General features: G+C 52.5%; 1 protein-coding gene across 5 annotated transcripts; it reads right to left on the bottom strand.

Annotated features, from left to right (window-relative positions):
- Nucleotides 1-457: 457 nt before the first annotated feature.
- Nucleotides 458-27,466, bottom strand: SUPT5H (SPT5 homolog, DSIF elongation factor subunit). Of its 5 annotated transcripts, none has more exons than XM_087870773.1 (30): nt 27,291-27,466; nt 26,859-26,936; nt 22,357-22,522; nt 18,712-18,777; nt 18,155-18,169; nt 17,607-17,676; nt 17,422-17,490; nt 17,259-17,324; nt 17,015-17,045; nt 16,580-16,648; nt 11,867-12,118; nt 10,736-10,825; nt 10,555-10,625; nt 8,787-8,892; nt 8,447-8,540; nt 8,222-8,358; nt 7,615-7,770; nt 7,367-7,513; nt 6,394-6,540; nt 6,181-6,306; nt 5,245-5,329; nt 4,790-4,909; nt 4,607-4,709; nt 4,394-4,521; nt 4,193-4,298; nt 3,622-3,780; nt 3,336-3,504; nt 2,786-2,989; nt 955-1,050; nt 458-881 (listed from the first exon to the last, which is right to left on the bottom strand). In XM_087870773.1, the coding sequence occupies exons 1-30, from the start codon at nt 27,378-27,380 to the stop codon at nt 738-740; spliced, it is 3,360 nt and encodes a 1,119-aa protein (XP_087726899.1). In that variant the 5' UTR covers nt 27,381-27,466; the 3' UTR covers nt 458-737. The 5 variants fall into 5 exon arrangements, with proteins under 5 accessions (XP_087726899.1, XP_087726901.1, XP_087726902.1 ...); XM_087870775.1 differs by lacking the exon at nt 27,291-27,466 and adding an exon at nt 27,193-27,282; XM_087870776.1 differs by lacking the exon at nt 27,291-27,466 and adding an exon at nt 27,200-27,282.
- Nucleotides 27,467-27,805: the final 339 nt, after the last annotated feature.

Raw genomic sequence — 27,805 nt, 5'->3', positions numbered from 1 at the left:
TTATTAAAAAAAGACATTTGATTGTCAAATAAGGAAGGTGAAGGAAAGTCAAGGTACTAATAAGCCCCATTCTCTACCTTGCTCCCGATCTCCACCCCCAAGCCATCAGACAAGCCACAGCAATTCTGGTGTCACTGCTATGTGGGCTCCAGGGAGGGGACCATCGACTGCGGTATCCTGCACCGTAGGGAGAATTTAGGTTTTCCTGGGGGGGTTTACAGATTTTCACTTCTCATAAGCGAGAATGGGATGTAACTTCAATCACAGGCAGGTGCTATTCTAATAATCTCTTTCCAGTGTTTCCTCATACATTCAATCTTGAAGAGCCCTCTGGTGTAGGCAGTGTCATTTTCTAGATGGGGAAACTGAGGCTTATTAGGTACCATCCAGTTATTTCCCAGGAAGTAAGTAGGGTCTGCAAATGACCCCACTTACAAAACACAGACAAACACACCACTTTTGACCAAACAGCTTTTTATTGAAAGACCATAACACAAAAGCAAGCTGGGGAAGGGAGGGTACAGAAGGTGGGGACCCTCCCCCAGACTCTATTCTGATTCCCATGAACATCAGGGAGGGAGATAGGAACCCAGAAAGGAAAATAAAGGAAATCCTGAACAACCAGATTAGCCCTGGTCCAGGCCTCAGGCCCTGTGTCGGAGTCAAGGGCCTGGGAAGGAAGGAGGGACACTCTCCATCTGCCAGGTATCTGCGGAAGTCCGCCCGCCCTGTGTTCCTCAGGCCTCCAGAAGCTTCCCCAGGAAGCGGAGGTTGAGGATCTTGAGCTGCTCATCAAGGTCCATGCGGACGATGCCGTCCTCCCCATCGATGCTCAATAGGACCCCCGTGGCTTCCCGATCCTCACCCAGGATCACCTTCACCTGGGAGGGCGAACACGGGGTCAGGGTCCGTGTCAGCAGCCCAAGGCCCCCACGTCCCCTTGGCCCCCCTTACCTTGTTGTTCTTGGTGGGGGTGATGGGCTCCAGGTGCTCACTGGAGATGCTGACCACCTTCTCACTGTCCTTTAGGTACACGGAGCACATGCCTCCCTGTGGGTAGGGACAGCCTGGTCAGTCTGGCCTGTTTCCAGCGTAGGACTGCTGCCCACACTCGGGGGCCGTGGGCTCAGGACTCATTCGAACGAGTCGCTTTCCCAAGGTGACACAAGGGCAGCAAAGGCCAAAAGTTGGGCCTGGTTCCTGGGCCTGTGGTATGTGGGGGCTGATCCCAGATCATGGGAAGCACCAGAACGAAGCAAACTTGGGCCCAAAGAGACTGCTTCTCAGGTACCCGACTCTTCATGTCCCGAGTGGGCCTCATCTTTCCCCTCCTGGGCCCGCCTGTGTCTTAGGGATATCCTCACAGTTCCTAGTCCCTGGCTGGAGCTCTGACCTCATGTTAGTCAGCTCTTTCACCAATAACCTCTAGCTCTGAGGTGTGTTCATTTGGCCTTCTGAGGGTCTCTGCCACCTCCCTCCCTACTCTCTTCCTCATAGCCTTATGAGGCAGCCTGACCTCCCCCTGGGCTCCGAGCCCCCAGTCTCACCCATCAAATCCATCCCTGCTAGAGCAACATGGTGAATTAATAAACCATAGGCCCGATCCCACCACTGCCCTGCCTGCATAGATTCCTCAGGACACAGTCCAAGGTCCCCAGGCTGCCACAGGACCTGGCCCAGTCACTTCTCTGGCCTTGTCACTCACCTTCCCCCTAGGCTTTCTATGTTCCAGCCATAATGAATACACTCCAACTCCCCAGATGTGCCAGGCTTTCCCTCACCTCTAGGCCTTTCCAAGTCCCCTCTTTCTGGAACACATTTAACCCCTCCCCCCGCAGTCATCTCTCTTGGCTTACTCCTATTCGTCCATCAAGTCTCGGTGCAGACGCCTCCTTCTCCAGGAAGCACCTCCCGAACCCCTCCAAAGTTGAGTAAGGGTGCCTCCTCTAGGTTCCCATAGCTTCCCTTGTTCTCGGGGCTTCTTGTATCCCAGCTCTGGTCACTCAGGCTCTCCCTCTTTGGGGACATGTCTGCCTCCCCAACTAGAATGGGAGCTACGTTAAGGGCAGGGCCTGGAGCTGTCTTGGTCTCTGGTGTTTAATTAATTCAAGTAATATTTACTGGAAGGCCAACACACTGTTGGTTCCTCATCTAGAAACTACAACTACTTAGAAATGAAATACAGGCTTAGTAACCAAAGAATCACCCCCTAAGTAAACTTTAAGCTTTTAGGCAGCAGGTAGGTAACATGGAAAAAATTACACAGACTTCTAGGAGACAGATCTGAGATAGCTCAAAGGCTTTCCTGAAGGACGAGTAGCAGTTTACTAGAAAAACGATGGAAGGAAGAGAGTCCTAGACAGAGGAAAGTGATGAGCAAAGGCCCCAAGGCTGCAGGAAATTTGGTGACGGCGAGGAATGGAAAGGCCAGTGATGCTGGAGCAGGGGGAGCGCTAGGGGTAGGGGTGCCTGGCACTAAACTGAAGCCAGACACAGAGGAGTGCTCAGTCCAGAGGACTGGTCTCAGAGGACTATGTTAAAGTGTAATCTAGGTCCTGGATGCCAGTCACTGCTCCAGGCCGAGAGGGTACCAGCCATGCACGCCGACAGGGAGAAACCCCTGCCCTGTGGGGCCTGCAGGCCAGCCCTTCCACACCTGCTATTCCAGCTATCAACGGGTACTGGAAAACGTGGTTAGGTGGTAAAAAAGAACCCAGTAGCCACAGAGATTGGGGACCCCAAAGGAGAGGATACCTGCCCACCCACCAACCTGGGCCCCACTTACTGTGACGCTGCGGATGACTCCTGTCTGCCCCACCACCTGCGTATCCAGGTAGGTGTCCCGCACCTTCACCTGGATGTCAGTGGTTACCCAGTCGCTGGAGTTCTGCTCAATGCCTGAGCCTGGCGTGTGCGGGTTGTAGCCACCAGGGGAGGGGGCTCCGGGCGTCATCGGACTGTAGCCAACAGGGCTCGGGCTGGGGCTGGCCTGGGGGTGAAAGGGGGACAGCGTTGTTAAAAATAGGTCCTCTAGCTTGGCTGTCCCCATAGACCCAAGGCCCATCCTGGTCCCCCCACTTTTTCTTTAAAGATTTGCTTATTTTAGAGAGAGAAAGAGCAAGAGAGAGTGAGCATGCGAGTCCAGGGAGGGGCAGAGGGAGAGGGAGAGAGAAGCTTTAGCAGACTTCTCGCTGAGCTCTGAGCCCAACACACAGCTCAATCTCAAGACCCTGAGATCACGACCTGAGCCGAAACCAAGAGTCAGACACTTAACCGAATGGCCACCCTGGCGCCCCCTAGGCCATCACCCTTAAGGGCAGGAAGCTCACCGATACCTGATAGGCCATGGGTGAGGGTGTGGGGTGGTAGCTAGCTGGAGAGTGGGTGTTCTGGTAGCCTGCTGGGCTTGGCGCCACCTGGTGGTAGCTCTGCGGGCTGGGGCTGGGCTGGTAGGAGCCTTGCGGGGAGGGGGCAGCATAGGGGGAGAACTGGTCTGTGTTGTACCTGGAGAGTCAAAGACAGAAGGGGTCATTTGCTGGGGATGGTGCTGAAGAGAAGAAGCTAATGGCAGCGGAGAGGGTCTGGGAGAGGTTTGATTCAGGTTAGCCCCAGTGGACTCACATGGCTGGTGTCCCTGGCGTCTGTGGGTTATACTGAGGGTTGACCTGTGGGGATGAGGGGTCGGGATAGCCAGGTGTTTGGGGATTGGGGGTGCCCCCATAGGCCTGTGGGGACGGGGTGGGCTCGTCGTCGAAGGCATACTCGTATTCTTCTTCCGCCCTGTTGGAGAGAGGTCTGTTGAGAATGTGGTAATGGCAACGATTTAGCAAATGCTTCCGACAGGGCACTGAACACCTCACAACAGCCCCATCCAGGGGCCTCCATTTCACAGCTGAGGAGACTGGGAGGCAGACAAGGCTGCCTGCCCAAGGTCACACAGCTGGTCACGTGACCTAGAGCACACAAATCTGTCTCCCAGCCTAGGTCTTCACCACAGCATGCTACTCTGGGGGGGACTGGAGACTATCCCATTGCCAGCCCCAGGCCCACCCACCCCTTCACACATGAACAGCCCGGGGCTGGGAGCAGAGAATTCGGGGAGGGCCACAGAGACCCCTCCATCCCACAGACACCCAGCAGAACCACTCACACACAGGGCCTCAGGGAACCCTGCCCCCCACCCGATCCTCACCGGGATGGCGTGTTGGGATTGTTGGGGTCCCAGGCCCCACTCTGAGCAGGAGTGCGGCTGCCGTCATGCAGGGGTGTCTGTGAACCGTAATGTGGGGTGCGGCTGCCTGAAATGGGGACAGTGGGAGAGATGTTTGTTCGCTCTGCCCCGTCGCCAGGCCCCGCCACGTCATCCCTCCTCCTGTGCCCAGGGCACGCTCACCATCCTGGAGAGGGGTCTGAGAGCCATACATGGGTGTGCGGGAGCCAGAGCCATACATGGGCGTCTGGGAGCCGTACATGGGCGTCCGCCCGTAGGTTGAGGTCATGCCTCCCGGGCGCCGTGAGCCCCTGCAGACACAGAAAACTAGTGGGGTGAGTAGGGCCCTCTCACTTAACAACCCCCCTCCTGGCCCTGCCCTGCCCTGGCCCGTACACCGTCGTGAGCCGCTGACGGTCCACAGAGATGGTCTGGCAGGTGGAGTGCAGCTCCACGCGGGCTGTGGACTCGGTGGCATCCTTCACCACACCGATGTAGCCTGGTGAGGAGATGGGGGTCAAGCTTGGGGGGGCTCCACCATGCCCCTTCCCAGGCCTCCAACACGGCCCTCAAGATCACCTTTGTAGGGCCCTTGGGAGATGCGCACAGTCTGGCCGATGAGCTCATTGTCTCTCCGCCCCCGGCCCCTGCTCATGCCTCCGCCGCCGCCGCCGGGGCTGCCAAAGCCACCGCGCTGACCTGGAGAGGAAGGAGAACGTCACCAGGCGCCAAGGCCATGTCCTCCCCTCACATGCTGCGTCCACATGGCGCCCTCAAGGTGCCTCTCCACCCGCCTGACTCCTCCAACGCACACCCACCGGTTTAAGGAGCTCCCTTTGGGAGGCTCCCACCACAGCCCCGGCCCCGCTGTGACCACCCTGGCCTGCCACTAGGGGCTGTGGTGGGGGAGGGTCCTGGTCTCTGTAAGCTGTGAACTCCACCATGGCCAGGCCAGCAGAGCAGACACCCAGAGAGTGTGGGCTGAAAAATCCACCCCTAGCCCTGAGACACATCCCTGCCCAACTCCCCCTCACCTCCAGCGCTGGGGTGCATGGGACTGCTGATCCGGGGGCTCATAGGGGCAAAGCCACCCACCGTGAAGTTGGTCACATCTCGGGGCTAGGGAAGGGATGAGAAGTGAACCAGCAGGCAGGGGCCTGGGGGACAGGCTCCCGGCCCCCATGCCACTGCCTGCCTCCATTTGGGAATAGTTCCTGCTTGAACTGGCCTGGCGGCCATCTCTGCCTCCTTCTAATGACGATGCCTCCATTTGCCTTTGGGGAAACTGCCGCCCCTATGCCACCATGGGCCCGTCAATCAAGAGGCCCGGTCCTCCCCTGGCCAGGACTTTCTGGCCCTGGTGATGTAAAGACTGCAAGTCAGGAGAATTCCTCACCCCATGCACAGGGCCCTGAGGACCAGCTCCTGGTCCCATCTCCCCAAAGCCCGGGCCTGATTTCCTTTCTGATACCTGGTTCTGTACAGCTTTCCCACACGTCCCACCTCATCTGCATCTGCTGCTCCCCAGGGACAGTCACACAGCTCCGGGTCCCTCCGTTCGGGTGTCTGCTCAGGTGTCACCTCAAGGAGGCCTTTCCTGAACCTTCTCCAGCTAAAGCAGCAGCCCCCCATGATTCTCTCCCTATCCTGTTCTACTCCTGTCATCACCTCACGCTGTACAACGTCTGTATTTATTGATCTGTTCGTCTCCAGGCTAGCAGCTCTAGAAGGGCAGAGACGTTTGTCTTAGTCACTGTTGTATCTCAGTGTCAGGCACCTGACAGGTGTTCAAAAAAAAAAAACCCAAACGGATGAACGATTTGATAAAAAGCTCAGAAACCCAATAAACTCTGCCAAGGACCGGAGCCTGACTTGTGCCCTCCTCATCCCCCACAAGCCCATTCTCATCACTGCTGAGAGCAGGGAAGGCCAGGAACCCAAGAGCCAGGGCGCCACTGCACCCGCCTCACCTTGGAGCCCCCTGCCAGGACCAGGTGGCGGGTCTTGCACACAAACATGCCCCCGTTCTCCACCAGTTTCTTGCAGTGCAGGAAGGCGAAGCTGCGGAAGAGATGGCGAATTTCGCCCTCCCGGCCCTGGATGGGGAAAGGATGGTCACTCTTGGGGCCGGGCCCCACCCCAGCAGTTGCAGGCGGGGCCGAAGGGCAGGAGCTTATACTCACTGAGTGGGGGCCGTCAATGACTTTGACGATGTCCTTCACATGGATGTTATTCTGTTCCGAGTCCAGGGCCACGGCAAAGCGGTTGTCCTTCTTCCGGGTCACAGCCTGGTGCCTGACGGTCACCACCTTCCCATACATGTTCAGCACCTACGGACCGAGGGGGGGGGATGTTGAGCCGTGAGAGTAGAAAGGGGTGACGTGGAGTAGGGCTTCCCTAAGGTGGGATGACCCTTCCTGTGGGAGACTGTTCCAAGCTCTGCAGAAGTCTAGACCCCCCAGCAGTCTTAGAGCACCTCTGCCCAGGCACTGGGTCAAACAAAAATGTTTCCAATCATTCCAAAACACCTTTCGGGAGGAGACTCCATCCCGACTGAGCATCAGGGACCTGAGAAATGGGTGGAGGAGTAGATGTTAACATGTTTACCCATCACTGTGTGCCAGGCCCCCTACAAATTCTTCACACAAGATTTCACTGAGGCCTCAAAACTTGCTGTCATGATTCCCATTTTACACAGGGGGGAATCTCAGACCCAGAGAGGGCATGTCACTAGATCCAGGTCACACAGCATGGGACAACAGAGCGAAGATATGAATCCAGAGTCCAGGGTCCTAAGCATGAGGCCCTGACGCCCACGTCCACGGGATATAGATGGAGGGGAGGAGGGCACCTGCAGCCCCAGCCCTTGAGCAAGCACCTGCGTTTACGTGTTCGATCTCAGGGCCTCAGTCACAGTAAATGAAGTACATGCTACCATGATCTCCATTTTACAGGCTATGAAACACACACGGAGAAGGTAAATGATGTGCCGCTTGCCCAACAGCACAGAGCCAACCCCGGCTGACAGAGCCGGATCTGCCGCCCAGAACAGTCTGCATTCTTGGCCACCAGGCTCCACCACCTCCCACGATGAGGAGTCCAAGGGAGAGGAAGACCCCTACAAGGAAGCCCTGCCACTGAGTGCAACACACATACCTGGAAGGTCTCCCGCTCCAGTCGCACGATGACACCCACGGTCTGGGGGTCCAGCTGCACCAGCTCCCCCCACTCGTGCTGGCCCCCCACATCCACGCCCGATGCCGTCTCTGAGCAGAGCTGCAGGTCCCGGGGGAGCACTTTCAGCTGCGGGACACGGGAAAGGGGTGAAGCAGGGTCCAAGCGGCTCCTCAGCCTGGGTCTCATCCTGGCACATTCCATGCCACTCCCTCCCTCCTCTCACCTACCTCATGCATGGTGAGGTCAGAGAAGAGGATGACGAAGTTCTCCTCCACTCGCACAATGAGGCCTGTGTCACCCTCAAATCGGCCAGCAATCACCTTCACGTGGTCCCCCATTTTAAAGTACTTCCGAAGTTCCTGGGCCGGGAACTCGAGCATGTCCTGGGGATCAGGTGTGGGGATGCTGAGCCAGGGAAGGGAAGCTACCACATCCCGCCTGCCTCCCCCTCTCCAGAAGCCACTCACATGCTCAGAAAAGACCTTGCCAAGACCCACTCCAAGCTCACAGCACCCGACCACAGACTCCTGAAGGCCACCTGGCCCACCCTCAGACTGCCCCAGAGACCGCTCACCTCAGACTCGGGATATCAGCCTGGACACCCCTTTACTCCACACACAGAAAGCCTGTCCCCAAAACGTAGGACAGAGACTAGACACTTCCTCAGGCCTAGCCAGAGAAAGCCTCACCCCAGACACACCATGCTAGCCTGGACAGACCCTCAGATGGACACACAGACACAGACGTACGCGCCCTTAAACCCAACTCAAACCGGGCAGCCACCTTGGCTTACACCACGATCACACACGTGCGTGCGGGCGGCACGGCTCCCACCTTGAGGTCCTCGTGCTTGGGCATGATGGTGATCTTGTTGCCATCCACGCTGAGGATCTTGCCCTGCAGGTTGATGAGCTCGCCCTCACACACCTCCACATTGTCCCCAGGCTGGAAGTTGTGCTCTCGCTCCTTCCCTGCAGGGCAGATGCACAGCTGACTCGGGGGCTGCCCGCCATGAGCTGCCCCTCCTCCTTGGCCTGAGTTACTGAAGGGGCCAAATACCTGTGCTCTCAGTCACCACCTCAAGGTCAATGCCCTCCGGCTGGTCCTCAAACTTCTCCAGTTCAGAAAGTGTGGGCTTCACACCCTCCGTGATCTGGAGCCCAAGAGACAAGGGGAAGAGGAGGAAGTAGACAAAGGTCAGTGTCCCAGCCCAGCTGAGCGGGATAGGGAGATGGTGAGATTTATTTCCCTAGGGACGCTCCTACACTCCTCACTTGGAAGATTACCCAGGACAGACCCAGACCACCCACTGCTCCGGGACCTGGACTAAAGGAGGGAGAGAAAGCCTGGCCTCCTTGCTCCCCAACATGGTAAGCAAGACACCCTCCGGGACCCTCACCACAGCAGACATGGCAAAGCTCTTGAACAGAAAGCCCTTCCTGCTGTAACGGTTCCCCTCGAAGATGAGGAAGTCACCATCAGAGGCAACATCGCCGCCCAGAGACCTGGGATTTTGTGGGAGAGAGAAGATGGAGAGGGGGATTAAGAAGAGAATCTTGCTGGGGCGCCTGGGTGGCTCAGTCGTTAAGCGTCTGCCTTTAGCTTAGGGCATGACCCTGGCGTTCTGGGATCGAGCCCCACATCGGGCTTCTCTGCTGGGTGCCTGCTTCTTCCTCTCCCACTCCCCCTTCTTGTCTCTCTCTCACTGGCTGTCTCTGTCTCTGTGTCAAATAAATAAATAAAATCTTTAAAAAAAAAAAAAAAAAAGAGAATCTTGCTGACCCTCAGGCTCCTCTGCTGGCAGAGGGGGAAGAGGATCCCAGGGTGGCTGCCCCATCCCCTCCCACCGCATGCCCTCCTCGCCGAGTGACCTGTCACAAGCCCCAAGGCTGCTCCCTGCACCCCACTGCCCACTCTCCCTGCTTGACTGCTCAGCACAGTGCACCTCACCCTCTCATGAGCTACTGTTTGGTGCGTCTCCCTAACCACAATGGCAGCTCCCGAAGGGTGGACGTCTAACGTTTTTCATTCACTGCTATTTCCCCTAGAGTGGCAGCTCGCACAGCGGAGGCCCTCGGTGAAGACTAGCGGGACACAGTATTGGACCGCGCCAACGGGTAACACGCATGGAGCACTCAGCCTGCGCCAGGCCTGGCCACGCACCTCACAGACTCCTCGCCGAAGCCTCTGGCATCACTCACATGAGCCACATTTCCCAGGGAAATGAGGGAGTGAGGTTCGTATGGGGCACACCTCACAGCTAGGGTGGTCTGAGTCCAGATTCGAATTTGGGAGATGGGACTCCCAAGCCTATGCCCTAACTCTCCTGGCCCTGTACGTGGGGTGGGGGACACTCAGTTCCGGCCCCCACTTCTAGAGCGAGGAGGGAAAGCCTCCCCCACTCCCAGAAAGGAAGTGTGGGGGAGCAGGCCGAGCTCCTCCTGCCACACGCTCAATCCTCTTCTCGGCGTGCTGAGTTTGGTGGAGGCCCGAGTGAGCTCTGTGGGCCGGGTCAGGGCACTCAGTAAAAGGAGGTCCAGTCAGGTGGACAGTGGAGGGCGGGGCGGGGGGAGTGGGTCCAATTCGAGCATATGAGTATTATTCAAGTCCTGGGGTGCACGTCAAAAGGCATTCTACAATTCCCCTTTAAAGGAATGAAAATCCATCTGGTGGCTCACAAAGGGTTCCAGAATAGGACCAGGGCCTCGTTCCTCCATCTCCTCCCCTCCTGCCCTCCCCATCGGGAGCCCTCTCGCAGCACTGGAACACTGGGGTCACTGGGCTGCTCCAAAGCTCTCTCCAGCTGGGGAGGGCGAAGGACACACCCTGATGGGGAAGGGCTCTGTAGCTCCATGTCCTCTGTCCAGGCATCAGGAGGTCAGGGAAAGAGACCTCACAAAGCCTGACATGCTATTCTGGGTACACATGAGCATTAATTCATCTGATTCTCACGACAATCCCAGGAGGCAGGGGCATCACTGTTGATGGTTATGGCAGAGGAGCCAGAGGCCCAGGGATGTTCGATAACTTGGCTGAGGCAATGTCGCCAAGCTGACCATTCGCAAAGTAAAATGGGTCAGGGGGCCCATTCCTGCGGGGGGCCTGCGGAGGCACACTCTGCGTCACAGCTCAGAGGACCTGCCCAGCCAGGCCCCAGTGACACTCACCTGATCTTCTCAGCGTCGAACAGCCTCTGAGGAGGCCGCTTAAACTTCTTCCTTTTGGCAAACCAGTCTTTCTGTGGAGGCAAGGGGGCGTGGGTGGGAAGGGAGAAGGAGGAGGGCTCGGCCACCGGCAAGGATCGGGCGCACCCTCCCCACCCATGAGCCCCAGGGCGTCCCCCGGTACCAAGCTCATGCGGGCCTTGATGCGGTCGTAGTCAATGCGGGGGATCATCTTCAAGGAGATGGTGTTTTGGCTGGGCTCCACATAATCCACCTGAGGAGAGGGGCGTGGTAAGGAGGGCCCTGGCCTTCCCGCCCCGCCCCTAGACACAGGAAGGGCAGGACAGGGGGTGATGGCGAAGAAATCACACCCCACATTCTCTCTAACCTGTGTCCTCTCAACTCTGAAGCACAACACCCACCGGCTGCTTGACACCTCTACTCGGATGTCTGCAAGGCCCCTCACACCGAGTACAGCCACAACAAACCCCCTGGTGGCCCCCAAGCCTGCTCCTCGCCCAGTTGTCTCCCACTCCATCATTCCTTCTGCTCTGGCCTGGGAGTCGTTCTGGACTCCCTCTTCCTCTTCCATCTCCCAGGGGCAAGCAACTCTTGTCAGCTCTGCCTTCAGAAACTCTGACCTCTTCCCCCTCCTCCCTACTGCAACCCTGGGCCTATCCCATCACCGGCCACCAGGACTATGGGTAGTGGTCTCCTCACTGGTCTCTGTGCTCCTGTGGCCCAATCCAGTCCAGCCCAGGGTTTGACAGCCAGGTAATTCTTTGTTGTGGGGGGCTGTCCCCTACACTGTAGGACATTAGCAACCCTGGCTTCTAACCACTAGATGCTAGAGCAACTCCCTCCTCAGTTGACACAACCAAGAAAGGTCCCCTGCGGGCAATACTGCCCCTGCCTGAGAACGTGAGAACCAGGAGTCTATTCTCAATGAAGCTACCAGAATAATCCTATTAAAATCCAAGTCCTGCAGTGTCCCTCCACCTCCAGCAGAAGCCAAAGCCCTATGATGGACCACAGGCGCAGTCCCCTCCCTGAGCCCATCTCCCGCCGCTCTCACCTTCTGCTTCAGCCAGGGCGGCCCTATTCACATGCTGTTCCTACTGCCACAACACTCTTGCCCAAATACTCCACAAGGCTCCCTCCCTCACCTCCCTCAGATCTTACTCATCGTGCTTTGAACACACACAGAAGACGGTCATCCATTTCAAGGAAAAGGGAGGGGACTGAATAGGGAAGCAGGAATGTGACGGCAAGCCCCGGCCCCTCAGCTACCCTGCCCCACCCCCAGCCCTGGCACCTGGGCAATGTCGTCCTTATAGATGCCCCTCTTGAGGCGGACCCAGGATTTTGGCTTCAGGTTGGCCACCTCCTTCACGACTTTGAGCACATCTGTCATCTCCTTGATGGGCACCATCTGCTGGTTCCAGTAGCCAAGCCGCAGGTTGCCCACACCCTCGATGGCCTGCTTCACGTGCGTCTGCTTGTAGGCCTCCACGTAGATGTAGCCCTTCACATGCTCCGGCGCCACCACTGACTTAATCTGCAGGGGCTGCAGGACCGAGCCCGCGGCAGGAAACAGTGAGACGTGCATGCACCGAACAGTGACAGCTGCCACCACAGTGCTCGCTCTTCAGGGATTTATCCCACAGAAACGTTCACGCTATGACCTGGACACAAGGATGTCTGCAGCAGAGTTACTGATTACAGCAAACAAACAAGACCGGACATTTGTAAATGCCCCCAAGAGGGATTTGTTAAACCACGGCAGAACCACTCTACGAAATGCAAAGTCGCACTTATAAACTAACGAATCTCTATATAGTGACACACAAAGGTAACAAACATAGGGCGCCTGGGGGGCTCAGTCCCTTAGGCGTCTGACTCTTGATTTCAGCTCAGGTCATGATCTCAGGGTCACGAGATCAAGCCCCATGTTCGACTCTGCACTGGGTGTGAAGCCTGCATGAGATTCTCTCTCTCTCTCTGCCCCTCCCCACCCCCTGCAAGCACGAAGAAATAAAAGAAAAGAAAAGAAAAGAAAAGAAAAGAAAAGAAAAGAAAGAAAAAGAAAGACAGACAGCAGATGCTATGTATAAACTGGACTGAAGAGAACTGGAAGGACTACGCTAAAGGCAAACAGAACACGCTTTAAGACAAAAGCTACCGGAGACAAACAAGGACGTCTTATACTGATAAATGGTTCAATCATTCAAGAAGATACAAGAAGTACAAATACATATGAACCTAACAACAGAACCTCAAAAGACACAAGGCAAAAGACACAAGGCAAAAAGCAACCGAAATAAAAGGAGAAACTGACAGTTCACCAATAATAACTGGGGGCAATACCCTACTTTCAAAAATAGGACTAGACAGAAGATCAACATGGGAACAGAGCACTTGAGCAATTCTATAAACCGACTAGACCTCACACGCATCTATAGACAGAACTCTGTCGAACAACACCAGAATCCATACTCTTAGGGCACACTTAACACTCTCCAGGATAAAGCATATGTTAGGCCATTAAGTTAAGTCTCAACAAATGTAAAAGAATTGAAATCATATGAGATACATTCTCCAACCACATGGGAGTGGAATTAGAAATCAGTAACAGATTTAGAAAATTCACAACTATGTGGAAATACATTCCTAAGTAACCAATGAATTAAAAGTAAGAATTAGGGGCGCCTGGGTGGCTCAGTCAGGGAGCCTGCTTCTCCCTCTCCCTCGGTCTGCTACTCCCCCTGCCTGTGCTTTCTCTCTCTCTCTGTCAAATAAGTAAATAAAATCTTAGGAAAAAAATAAATAAAAGTCAGAATTACAGGGTGCAGGGCTGGCTCAGTGCGTGGAGTGTGAGACTCTTAATCTCGGGGTTCTGGGTTCAAGCCCCACACTGGGTGCAGAGATGACTTAAAAATGAAATATTTTAAAACAAAAAAACCCTAAGAATTACAAGGGAAATTAGAAAATATTTTGAGATGAATGAAAAACACTAAACCTTATAGGATGTGAAAAAGCTGTGCTTAGAGGTAAATTTAGAGTGGTAAAAAAGAAAAATAGCTTAACCTTCCACGTTTAAGAAACTAAAAAAGGAGGGGCGCCTGGGTGCCTCAGTCTGTTAAGCGTCCGACTCTTGATTTCCACTCAGGTCACGATCTCAGGGTTGTGGGATCGAGCCCCATGTCGGGCTCTGCGCTGGGTGTGGAGCCTGCTTGGGATCCTCTTTCGTTCTCCCTCTGCCCCACCCCACCTCTTAAAAAAAAAGAAAGAAACTAAAAACGGTAAAGAAAACTAAACGCCAAGCAAGCAGAAGGAAAGAAATAACAAAGATCAGAGTGGAAATAAATAAAATAGGAAATAGAAAAATAGAGAAGTCCATCAAAACCAAAAGCTGGTTCTTTGAAAAGACTAACAAACCTGACAGCCTTTCAGCCAGGTTGATCAAGAAAGAGACAAGAGACCCACGTCACTCAAGACTCCAATTACTAAAATCAGGAATGGAAGAAAGGACACTACCACCAAACTGACAGGATTATGAAGCAATAGTATGAACCACTGCACACCAACAAACTGGATAACCTCAATGAAACAAATGTTTCCCATAGAAAGACATACATTACCAAAACTAACTCAGAAAGAAAATCTGAATAGACCTATAAGAAGTAACGATACTGGGGGCGCCTGGGTGGCACAGCGGTTAAGCATCTGCCTTCAAGCTCAGGGCGTGATCCCGGCGTTGTGGGATCGAGCCCCACATCAGGCTCCTCCGCTATGAGCCTGCTTCTTCCTCTCCCACTCCCCCTGCTTGTGTTCCCTCTCTCGCTGGCTGTCTCTATCTCTGTCAAATAAATAAATAAAATCTTTAAAAAAAAAAAAAAAAGAAGTAGTAACGATACTGAATTAGTAATAGAAAAAATTTCCACACGCGCGTGCACGTGCACACACACACACACACACAGCCAAGACTAAGACAGCTTCACTGATGGATTCTACCCAACGTTTTATTTTTAAAAATTTTTAAGGACTTTACTTATTTGAGATAGAGAGCAAGTGGACGTGAGCGTAAGAGAGAGCGAGTGAAAGCACACACATGCATGAACACGATCTGTGGGGGGAGAAGCAGAGGGAGAGGGAGAAGCAGGCTCTTCACTGAGCAGGAGCCCAATGTGGGGCTCAACCCCAGGACCCTGGGATCATGACCTGAGCTGAAGGCAGACGCTTAACCTACTGAGCCACCCAGGCGCCCCTCTTCACAAACTCTTTTCATTGGAAGTAACATTTCCCATCTCATCCTATGAATCTAATATTAACCTGATACCAGAAACAGGCATCGTTACGAAACTACAAACTGGTATCTCTTATGAACACTGAAGCAAATATCTTTAATAAAATAGAACTGGATTCAGCCAACATATAAGAAAGATCAGACACCATGACCCTGAATTTTATGAAAATTACATCTCAATTAAAAAAGAAACAACTATGGGGCGCCTGGGTGGCTCAGTCTTTAAGCATCTGCCTTCGGCTCAGGTCATGATCCCAGTGTTCTGGGATCGAACCCTGCATCGGGCTCCCTGCTCAGAGGGAAGCCTGCTTCTCTCTCTCCCACTCCCTCTGCTCGTGTTCCCTCTCTCGCTGCCTCTCTCTGTGTCAAATAAATAAATAAAATCTTAAAAAAAAAAAAAAGAAACAACTAAATTGTTTCAGCATTGCTTGTGATAGCGGAAAATGGAAACCGCCTTATATTTACTGGTCATGAGATGATTAAGCCATTGACAAAAGGCTCACTGCTGAATAATACATATACCATGTAATACCATTTTGTTTAAAAAAACAAAACAACAAAAACAGACATTTTTTGACTTGCAGAGAAGATGACCTGGAAAGACACACAACCAATAGTAATTCCTTCTGAAAACTGGAACTCGGGGAGGGAGACTCGGCCTTCTACAATACACATATACGACTTTGGTCATCAAAAGAAAAAGCAATAATCAGTCGTAACTCAAATGGTCACTAGAACTTTGCCCAGGATACATGACTGAGGTTTGAGCACACTTCACATCACCTGCAAATCCTGCAACCATCCACTTGGCCCCACTGACCGACATCCACTGCTTCAGCAGGTAAAAGCAATGCACTCAGCCTAACACGGATCATATTCAGAAAGCAAATCACCAGCCAGCACAGGGTTAGTGGTTCCACATTTCGTGAATTCTGAGTATACCCTTTGTAGGATTTGCCCCTGTTCCCAAACTGACAATTATGCCTCCGACAATAACTGTATTTATTGAACACAAGCTGCAGGACAAGTCCTGGCTGAAAGCTGGACATGTCCAAAGCTATTTAACCCTAATGATGCTGCAGGGCCAGCAGGGCGCCCAGAAAGGGGAAGTGGCTTGATCAAGGTCACAAGGCTAAGATGCAGCAGGGGCAGGATTCAAACTCCAACAGCCTGAAGAAAGACCCGTGAACTTAATGCAACATCTTCATTTTTGTGGGCTGTGAGTAAGCCCCGAAGGTGCGGGACCGGCTCTGGCATGGTCACCATGTATCCTTACCACCTTCCAGTCAGAGACCTGCCCAGAGCAGGGGTTCGGCGGGTATGTGATGACTGCATGAAAGAGAGAAGGAAAGAATTCTCCCCCTGACGGGCCTGTCCCCTGACACACTCAGCCACACTGTTCTACCCTAGGACTCCTCCCAAACACTGGAAGGGTGACAGCTGCCCAACACGGTTGGTGAATGGGCAGAACTGACTCAGAAAAGGCTCAGGAAGCTAAGACGGCTGACTTCTGGAGGGCTACAGGCGCTGGTGACCCCTGCCAGGAATGCAAAGACAGTGAAGACGACACCTCTGTCGGGCACTGAAGAGCCCTTCGATCCAGGGAGGGGTCGTTCTAGCTTAAGCAGCTCACGTAACGGGCACTTAATATCCTTGGACCTATCTAGTCCGTCCCTTCGGGCTCACTCTCTCTTTTCTAAGCTGCCTGCCTACCCGACTTACCGTGTCTGTGAACTGGTAGGCAATGAACTTGCGCATCAAGGAAATGGCTGTGGCCCGTTCCTCCCCAATCTGTAAGGAGAGAGAGCGCCTTCAGAGAGATGAAGACATGAAGAACAGACATAGGAAAGGGGGCAGGAGACAGCAGCAAGGCAGACAGAGTCATCAGGAAAGAAAGATAAAACAGACTAGAGAGAGAGAGGAGCAAGAAGACGAAGAGGCACCAAGCAAGAAGGACGGGCGGCAAGACAGACAGGAGTGGGAGACAGTGAGTAAATGAGGGGAGGAGAGGGGGGCAAGGGGGGCCAGGAGGTGCGGGATGAAGAGGCAGAGACAGGACCGAGAGACTGACAGGCCAAGAAGACCCAGGACAGAAAGATGGCGAGCCCTCCCTGACAAGGCCACCTCCCGCATTCCCCTGCCTCCCAGAGTACACACCTTACATTTGACAGTCCACAGATTTGGATCCCTAGACAGGACAGGAAAAGGAAGCCCTTCAGATCACCACACCCATCCTTCCTCTCCTCCCTCCACCAATTCTCCTTCTTCATCCTTCCATCCATAAGCAGGAGTGCCAACTTGCCACTAGTCCCCACCGTCGCCCACTCTGTGTCTGCGTACGCTCATCACCCCAATATAAGAGTCCCCCCATCTCAGCGTGCCCATGCCACCCTCCCCTTACTTGACTCCTGGGAGCAGCTGCTGCTGGGTGATGTCATCCGAGAGCTCATCGGATCCGCCATACACCCTGGAGAGAGGACAGCAGTTGGGAAGGGGGCTGATGCTCAGTCAGAGCCCTGACCCCTCCCACAAAGGGACCGCCTGCCCCAATCCCATGCCCTTACGTCTCCCCCACAGACGACTTGGCATATTTCTTCATGTAATACTCGCCCAGTTCTTCCTCTCGCTGGTCCCTGGGGTGTGAAGGGGGAAAGTAAACATGAATGAAAGGCTGTGGAGAGAAGGGTGGGCCGAGCTGCCCCCAAATCTCCCCTGAGAGCCAGTCTCACCCTTTCGCCTCCCTGCTTACCTCCAGAGGTTTTGTAGGCGGCGAGCCCCAGAACGGTCTTCATCCAGGACAACATTATCGATATTGGAGGCTGCAGAAAAATTGGCAGGTGGGGTGAGTAAGGGGAGGTGAAAGGCAGGGGCCTGGAGAAAGTGATGGGGGCTGAGAGGGCCAGAGTTGGGCCCTGGGGCAGGAGACACCTCACTGAGGAACCCCCAACCCTCACCCTCTATTCTGTCCTGCTCAGCAATCCTGCTTCTCATGAAGACGACTTGGGGGACAGGGACCAACAGGTGGGGACTTCCAGCCATTCCCCATCTCACAGCCACTAAGTATTCCCTGAACTCCATCCCTGCCGCCCACAATGCTCACACGCACACATAAACACACACACTTTCCCAGGCCAATGGCTGGAGACCCGACCTCAGAAGTCCCTGATTCTGGACCCTCTATGAGTCAGAGCCCCCAGGGCCAGAAGGGGCCAGGGGTGGAGGGAGGGTGTCGTGGGCAGGAAGGAGATGTCAGGATATGGGAGGAGGGTCGGGGAATCACAGTTTTCAGATTCTTACCTTCGATCTCTTCTACTTGGAGGAAGAGGAGGTGGTGGTGGTGGTGGTGGTGGTGGTGGTGGTGGTGGGCGAGGGCAGACAAAGTATGAGCCAAATTATAGCAGCGAAATTAACCAATGGGTTGGGGGAAGGGGAAGGGAGGGACACAGGAAGGTTGAAAATCAAAAGTAAAGGCCAGGCACCGGGTGGTTGGGGGAGAAGCCGAAATGTATGAGGCGCACAAAACGGAAAATAACAGGGAAGTGGGGGCACTGGCCCAGGAAGTGGGGGGTATCTTGGGACAGAGCCCACCCGCCCCAACAACTCCCAGAAGGGATTCACTGGGGCCCTGGGATCCCAGAGTCCTCTTCCCACCACACCCACCACCCACAGCCCCCGCCCCCCCAACTCATGGGCCTAAAAGGAAAAGGGTACAGAGCTGGTCTCTCTGGCAACGACAGAAAGAAGCGAGGTGAGGCGGGTGGGGGGGGGGTGTAGGGCATGGGTGGGGGATGGGCTCTCAAGACCCTCTCGGTCACACCCCAAAGCGGTCTTACAGAGGTGGGGCCCCCACATACCTTTCTCTAGAATGTCCTCTGCTCCGTCCTCCCACTGGTCCTCATCCTCATACTCATCGTCCACATCTGCAACACAAAAGCCAAGCAGTCAGGGAGGCAGCTGCAGCAAAGGTGACCTCATGACAGTAGCTGCAGGAAGACATCACTGGGAGGCGGGCATGACAACCATCCACCTTTTGGGTCAGGACAGAGAGGCCCGCACAGGTGAGGCTCTCGCCCGAAGCCACGAAGCTGCTTCAAGCCACGGGATCGGGTCTCCCATGCAGCCCCACCTCCACCAGGCTCTAAAAGCCACCCCTCCCCCAACCCCATCCACAAGTCCACTGAAAAATCGGATCAGGGACACCAGGCTGGCTTAGTCAGCAGAGCATGCAACTCTTGATCTTGGGGTCAAGAGTTCAAGCCCCATGTTGGGTGTAGAGATTATTAAAAAAAATAATAATAAAGTAAAAAAAAAATCAGATCTAAATAAGCAAACACAAAAGCTCCCTCTAAACTATCAACATCAGTATACGGTTTTTTTAAAGATGCAATTCACAATCCGTGGGTTTTGTTGACATTCCCTCAGGTCTGTAACACTAACTCTTCCTGAGAGTGTCCCGTGTGCCCTGCTCTGCTGTGAGCACTTGCCACAGATTCCGCACGGCGTCCTCCAGTACCGGCACCGTTCCGATCTGACAGTAAGGGCTCTGAGGCCCAGACACGGGACCCAAAGACTCAGCTGGTCCCGGAGACACAGGCTAGCTCCAGGGTTCACGCACCGAATCTCTTCACTAAATTACTCGTGCTCTTCCATACATAGCGAATATTATACTAAAAACTGAACAGTGATACCCGCACCTGATGAAACAATTCAAAGCGTTCAGAGGATGTATGTGTGCAGGGAAGTCTCCCGCCCGTTTCTAGCCCCCGCTAGCTCAGTCCCCTTCCCCAGAGGCACCTCCATGACCAGTGTCTTGCCTAGAGATCACCTGTGCCTATAGAGGAAACGCATCTAAACCCTCCACCACCCCCTGCCCCAACGCAACTTTATAACACACTGTCTGGTACCTTCCTCTTTTTCTAAGCAATCCTACGAGCCTCGGGTGCCTCTGTAGGAGCACATGCCTCATTTGCTATCTGGCGATCTGCCCCACAACTCATTTTACCAGACCTTTCCCATCAACGGACATTTAGGTCACCAGACACCAGACATTTACAACTGCAAAGAAGACTGCCGCAACCACCTTTGGCCTTGTGTATTCGTGTGCAAGTTTAATTGTCGGGTGAACTCCTAAAAAAGAACTGCTGGATCAAAGGGTCCCTGACTGTTAAACGTCAGTGGGCACCGCCACAGAGCCTTCCCACATGCAGTGCCCAACGATGCTCCCACCACCAACACGTGGTTGTCCCCGGCAGTCCATGTCGGTGTCACACAGCATGTTATCCCTTCTTTTGATCTGGGTTCTTCTGCTACCTGAGACCTCTTCTTGAAGAAAGGACTCCCTCCCCTCAGCCTTTAAGGGGAAGACCAGGAGTGTTCCGAGCATCTCCTGGCCCTCTGCTCCCTGGTTTACCCTCAGAGGAGAGAGTCCCAAGAAAATGGCGGATGGCATTCCAAGTGGTTCTCCTTTACATGGGTGTGGGGAACAAGCACTCGCCTTTACATGGCTGGTGGAAGGATCTGGTATGACCTTTCCAGGGCCCAATAGTTGGCCACAGACATCGAAAGGCTTTAAAATCACATGTATTCCTTTGCCCAGCAGTTTGACTCATAGGGATTTACCATGTACAAAATCTTTGGGGTCCACGACAGACAAAACACTATATTTTTACTATCACTAATTGAAAAGTCATATTTACATCAATTATGAACAATGGAAATAAATCACAACAACGTTAGCAGCGAACTCTGATATTTTCCCAGCCCGTTACAGCTGCAGATATCTCAAAATGTCATTTGCACTCATTGCTACTTAGAAATTAGATTCTTGGGGGGCGCCTGGGTGGCACAGCGGTTAAGCGTCTGCCTTCGGCTCAGGGCGTGATCCCGGCGTTATGGGATCGAGCCCCACATCAGGCTCCTCTGCTGTGAGCCTGCTTCTTCCTCTCGCACTCCCCCTGCTTGTGTTCCCTCTCTCGCTGGTTGTCTCTATCTCTGTCAAATAAATAAATAAAATCTTTAAAAAAAAAAAAAAAAAAGAAATTAGATTCTTGGGGCGCCTGGGTGGCACAGTCGTTAAGCATCTGCTTTCGGCTCAGGGCGTGATCCCAGTGTTCTGGGATCGAGCCCCATATCAGGCTCCTCCGCTATGAGCCTGCTTCTTCCTCTCCCACTCCCCCTGCTTGTGTTCCCTCTCTCACTGCTGTCTTTATCTCTGTCAAATAAATAAATAAAATCTTTTAAAAAAATTAGATTATCAGATCCTCCACTAAATCTTGTTATTTCAATGCATTCAGGACGAAACCCACACATTCTGTGAATATTTGGCTACCATATTTCAGTATAATTGTTCTCTCTGGAATCCTATGTTATTTTTCCCCTCAGCATTTCACAGCATGGTTCTAAGCAGGGGTCTGCAGACTTCAGCAGACTGCCAAAGGAGCCACAGCACAAACAAGGTTCAGAACCCCCAGTCCAGGTAATAACTTGCATCTATGGTCTAAATACAGAAGGTGTTCCCAGCACTGCTACTTGTAATAATGAAAAACACAAACTTCAATGTCCAAGAAGATTAAATAAATAAATAAAATAATAAAACAGATTATGGAAAAAATACTATGTAGTCATTGGGGGAAAATGGGTATTTCCAGGTTGATGAGGATGGCAGCAGCTAAACTTTATTGAGCACTGAGGTGCCAAAAGTTGTTCAGAAAACTTTCTTTACGTGAATTAACTCATTTAATCTATGCTATGTTATATGCTCCTCCACAATCGTTGAAAGTAAAAAAAAAAAAAAAAAAAAAGCAGTTTACAGAACAGTGGTGTGACATGGGCATAGAGGACACTAATAGATAACCCCCTTTCCTGTGGGCCTGCTCGAGGCTGAGCACGTCACTTTGGGTTGCCATCTACTTGACGTGCTTTACATGCTCAGCTCCCCCAAATCCTCAAAATACCCCTGTTGTTATGCGAAGGACTGTTTGTCCCCCTGAACAGAGGGGAAAAGGGGCTCCAAGAGCCGGACAGCGACTCTACCCAGGGCCACATGGAGAAGAGAGCAGAGGCAGGCCAAGGGGCACCCGGGCCTGTGGGCCTCCACAACCCTGTCCTGCCTGCACCTAGGTCATCAGCGCTTTTCACGACGAGCACAGATTTCAGGTTTTTAAAGGATGATAACGGTATTACAACGGTGTATTTTAAAAGGACTGATGTTTTAGGAATATAGAGAGAAATATTTTGGGGCAAAATTACGTATTTGGGATTTGCTTTGACATCATCCAGCAGTGGGCAGGAGTGAGGAGGAAGCAGCAAAACAAGACTGGCACCAAGCTGTTAACTCTTGACGCAAGCTGATGGGACGTGGAGGTTCCACACGCTATCCTACTACTGTGGGTTTGACATTTACCAAAACAAAAATTTTTTCTAAAAAAAGGTACATTGAAGAAACAGAAGTGAAGGTGGAGTCCAGCCTCTGCTCAGCACTTGCCAGCCCTGTGACATACCAGCCTCGTCCAGAATGAAGCCGCCGTGGCGGGGTTTCTTGGGAGGCCGGTCATCATCTTCCTCTTCCTCTTCCTCATCATATTCTTCCTCCTCTTCCTCCTCCTCTTCTTCCTCGGGCTCTTCCTCCTTCTCACTGCCTGCTACACTCCGCCGCTCTTCCTCTACCTGGAGAGTCAGGTACAGTTGGGGCACCAAGGCTCTGTACGCCCAAATCCAGACACCAAGCCCCTCCCACCCCCAAATTGGACTCCAGCTCTGCCTGGCTAGTCATAACCCTCTTTGCTTTGCATACACTCCCTTCCCCCCTGGCCAGACCTCTCTGCTAGCCATCCTATCTCAGTGACAGCACTGTCATCCACCCAGCCAATACCTGGGAGCTAACCCAGACCCCCTGCTCCACCAGACTTCCTTGCTAGCCTCTACTTGGCCTATAAATGTAGCTCCATGAAGTTTGGTCCTTGGTCCTCGTCTCTTTCCACCCTACAACTCCCTAGGCCCTCATCCGCTCCCTTGGCTGGCGGATGTCTCTGTGACCACGATTCCTGTATCTCTAGTTCCAGTCCACACTGCTCCCCAAGGTCACTGCCTGCCTCTTGTTGCTAATTCCATAACAATCTTTACTCCTTACCTACAAAACATTTCACACCACTGATCCTCCCTCCCTAGAGAAAAGCTCTTTCCTTGGCATCCGTCACATCACATTACCCTGGCTTTTCTCCAACTTCTCTGGCTGGTCCTCTGCACGGCCCTCTTCCTCTGCTCACCCCTCCAGTGCTGGCTTCCGTCCCCAGGCTTCAGCCGGAGGACTACGCCGCTTCTCGCTGCATACACTCTCCCCTTGGGCCACTTTACCTTCTACAGTCTCAGCTCCTGTCTCTGCAGGTGATGCCCTATCTGTCTCCAGTTCACACTTACTTCCAGTACTAGAGGCCCCCATGTGTCAGCAGCCTCCACAAATGGCTCCCCCAGATGTCCTCTGAGTCCTGCACACACACCACGTCCTACACTGATCTCAGTGTCTTCCCCCAGACCTGTGCTGGCTCCCTCTAGCTTCCATCAGGCACCAAACTCTTGGCCTCTCTTGCTTTTGGAACACTGTCCCTCCAATCTGTCCCTTCCTCCCCATCCCTACAGGCCCTAGCCTCGGCCAGAAGGCTGCCCTCTAAAACCTAGCCCCTTCTTCCCCAGCCTCTTCGCCTCTAATCCCTTTTTCCAAACCAGTCACAAAAGGAAATGATCCAGACAAAACAGTGCTCCCCAAACTTCAATCTTTTCTTCACTAACTTGAGGCCTTTTGCCAAATTCCCATCAGTACAACTCATTTATCTAATATATTCTTTAAATTCACTCACGTTTTCATTTAACTTAACAAAGAAACTTTTCCATACTTTGAAACAGTTCAGAAGTAAAAACATTTTTAAAGTTGGCTTGCCACAGCAACAACCATAAAGATAAAACCAAAACAATGTTATTATTAAGTTCTAGCATGATACTGTTGCCGGCCCCAGGCTCTAAGCCAAACACCTCTTCTCCTGACAAACAGGGAGACAAGCAAATTTCAGAAAAGTGTTCAAGACACAGTAGCACCAAAGTGAAACTTTCTCTGTGACCCAGTCAAAAGACAGGACATGCAACTTACACAGGAAATAACTCCATGATGATTCAATGTGGCTTAAAGTCTTGTTCTTACCCATCTAAAAGCACCTCTCATCACCCCTGACCTGGAATGCATCCTGTAGTCTTGGAAAACTAAGTATGATCTAAAACATGAAACAGATCATTGGGTCCCCTGCTTCAAACATGGCCATGGCTCCCCACTGCCCTAAGGTAAGGAACCAGCTCTTAGCAGCCTAGACTAGAAACACTCTACCCACTGCCTCTCCCTTTCATACTGCCTCTTTGGGCTCCCCCTTCCAAATGCTAAGTCCCAGCCACACTGAACCACTCGTACCATGCTCTCTCGGTGCTATCCATCATCCATGCTGGCCCTCTGCAAAAAAGCTACTCTGCTTTGCCTCTCACTCCTACTTCAATCAAAATACCCCCTCTTCCAGGAAGTCATGCCTACCCCCTGCACCCAGCAAAGTCAGGCATATCCTCCAGCTTCCTCCATCACAGCCTTGACCACTGTGAGCTCCCTAAGAGCAGGAACCAGGCTATCTCAGGCACTGCTGGGTCCCCAACATGACCCAGTCCAGGGATGGGACAGAAGACAACTGAAAGATCTGTTTAGTACATATTCCTGACTAATCCCCAATATCCCACATTTTACCAACTCAAACCACAACAGGACCACAGCGTGATTTCAAGGAACCTTGTCATCATTCCGCTGGCTCAGTCCCAGCAAAACCTTCTCTCCAAACCTGGCCCCCCAATCCCTGAGGAGAGGGCTCCCATTTACTGTCTTTGTGTTATCTTAGGGCTTGAATGTGCTCTTACACTGTCCATCCTCACGATCCCCTGAAGGAACCATCTGTTTATAAAACTATCTCCACCCCAGGACAGAGAGCTCCATGAGGGAGCCAGTCATCCCAACATGATAGAAACTCTAGGAACACTTGTTCAATGTACGAATGAGCAGGTTACTGGGGCTGAGAATGGTGAAACAGCTCATTCCCCCAACAGGGGTACCATCTGCCATCCCTATCTTCTTCGTTCCACAGGGCCTGGTCCTTCAAGGACATGCTAACATCTGGCTGTCCAAAAAGCCTATCCAGTCCCATCTCTGGCTGGCCTCTCACTGTCCTCCTGCCTCATCTGGTGATAGCAGACAAGCCAGCAGGTGAGTAAGAGCCTGGTGTGGTGTTGGGGAAGTGGAACAGCAAACCAGATGTCCCAGCCAGGAAAAGGACCCTGGGATCCTGGTCTCATTACCACCAGGATTTAACCACAAGCAGTGCCTTGAAGCCATGAGTCAGAGAGAACAAGAACCCAGTGCTACTGCTTGAAGCAAAAGCCCTTCCTAGCATCCTCCCACTTCCTTCACCCCCACCACGGCTTCTCAATTCCTCCAACTCTTCACTGGAAGCTGAGGACCCCCAGAAGGCACAAGGATTGACAATCAAATGCCTATAGAGGTCAAGAAACTAAGTAGGGCAGCTCAAAAGAAACCCATGGTACTCTCTACCTGATATTTTCAGGACACAAGTACATGAAATCTTTCCTTAAATCCTCCATAAGGTAGGCATGATGGTAAATGATAACTGATTTATCCCAAGAATTGGAGAAAATTCCCCATTCTACAGCAGGCTGACACTTCTTGAGCAAAGAGCTCCTCGATAGAACAGTCCTGGGTCTCTGGTTGCTGGCTTCTCTCGCTTTCCCAGAAAAGCAGAAAATCATGATTTTTACATGAAATAGCCCTTACGAGTGTTAGCAACTAATTTTAACAAACTGATTTACGTTTCTGGAGGTTAAAGGGGACATCTACAATCATCAAGTCATCTCTTTATTAGTTTGTTAACTGATGCTACTAATTGTAAACTCTGTGAAAGCAAAGATTTGCCTGGCTCCACTCTCTCCAACACCAGGAAGAATCTGGAACACAGTAGTAGATGCTCAAACATTTATTTAATCAACAAATAAATCAGAAATAAACAAAAGAAGAAAATAGTTAATAGCAGAATATTTAAAATTAGGTAAGTCCCTGGAAATGTTATTTGGTTCCTGAAACAGTAACATTCGATAGACCCAAAGCCAGAATGAGCCTTTCAAAACATGAGATCATACTCCTTCTTTGCTGCAAAACCTCTCACGGCTCTGTCGCCCTCAATCAGGACAAATTCCTCACCAGAACCTTCAAGATCCTATATGACCTGGCTCCTGTTACTTCTCTGTTGCACTCACTCTGGTGTGGCTAAACTCAATTCCTTGTTACTTCCTGAACATGCAGACACGCTCCCAACTTTGCACGTGCTGCTTCCCCTTACTGCAACACTTTTCTTCCACGCACGACTCTCTCCCTCACCTCCCACAATGTCTTTTTTCAAACATTGCCCTCTCAGACTCACCTTAGTTAAAACTGACCAAGACTCCCTATTCCCCTTATCTACTTTTCTCCAGGGTACCCTCTGCCTTACTAAAAGATATAATTATCAGTTATGTTTATTTACGACCACAGAGGCAAAGACTTCCAAAATCTGTTTTGCTTACTGGTGCAGTTCCCGGACAAAGAATTGTGCCCAGTACACAGTAGGCACTAAAAATATATTTCCAAAATGAAGGAGCACACCCCAAAATAAAACCTAACACTGACTGCTTGCTATATGCCAGGTCCTTTATACACATCACCTGCTATTTCACTGTACCTGGGGCTTCCTTGGCTTCCCGCACCTGTTCCTCTTCTTGACTTAGGCTTGCCTACTTCTCTATCATTACCAACAACCTGGAAGCTCCCAGAGGCCAGAGCTCGTTCTGATCTCCTCTGAGCTCCCACAGGGGCCTTTCTGCCCTGGTCCTGTCCCTAGGCGCGATGCCTCCCCACCATGTCCCAGCCACACACCTCGGCCTCCTCGCCGTCACTGCTGCGCTCGCTATCCTCCTCCTCGGAGAAGTTGCTATCCTCGCTGTCCGACATCTTCTGCTCTTGCAGGAAAAGACGGCGCCCTCAGTGCGTCCCCCAAACAGGAGCCCCACCCCAGCCTCAGTTTCCCCGCCAGTTCCCGGGAAGAAGAAAAATCCCTTAGCGCACTTCCGGCAGCCTCGTTCTGGCAACCGTGAGCCCCAAAGGGTACCCCCTAAGCCACCTGCTACAACCTCCGTGTCCCCGAATGCGGGCTCTAAGCCTCCCTGGGCCCCGGCGACCCCCGGTCCTGCCACCTCGGCGTCCGACCCACCCCTCACCGCTCCGGTTCCACCTCACAAGTCTTCGGTGTCAGCAGCTGTTCACACGACGCCTGGCTGGGAACTGACGTGCCCTCTCGCGAGAACCTACCCGTTGGCCTCGCCTAACGCGAAATTTCCGAGGATCATCTCCGGCGACGCACTTCCAGGACGCCATCTTGAAAGTGGCAGATCTGAGCATGGCGTCGACATCTTGGGAGGGTCAAAGAGGAGTATAGTTACTCCTCTTCTCCGACTGGCGTTTCCAGATAAGGAGCTCGTGCTTGAATTTACTAATGTGGCGTGCCAAGCCGTGAAGAGTCAGAAAATGACCAAATCATAATGAGTTAGCAAATAAATCAGACTTTATCTTAGACCCTCTAAAACATTCCTAGGAGGTAAGTACCCCCATTTTGTCGACAAGTTCAGAAAAATAAACTGCACTGTGGCAGACTTAAGACTCCTCCCCAAGTTTGGGCGACCCTGAAAACCGTTGTTTTCCTTTATAAATCCCTAGGTTTAAATCAGTGTGAATTTACATATTAGTACTTATTTGTCTGAGGGTGGCAAAGAGGACTGGGCATGAGAGAGAGATGAGAAAGATGGATCTGATGGAAGAGGGAAGCA

This window comes from Ursus americanus, chromosome 21, assembly GCF_024610735.1.
Source record: "Ursus americanus isolate L20-20 chromosome 21, mUrsAme1.1.p, whole genome shotgun sequence".
Taxonomy (NCBI): Eukaryota; Metazoa; Chordata; class Mammalia; order Carnivora; family Ursidae; genus Ursus; species Ursus americanus.
Note: the sequence above shows the minus strand (reverse complement) of the source record. Positions and strands in the feature narration are given on the sequence as shown.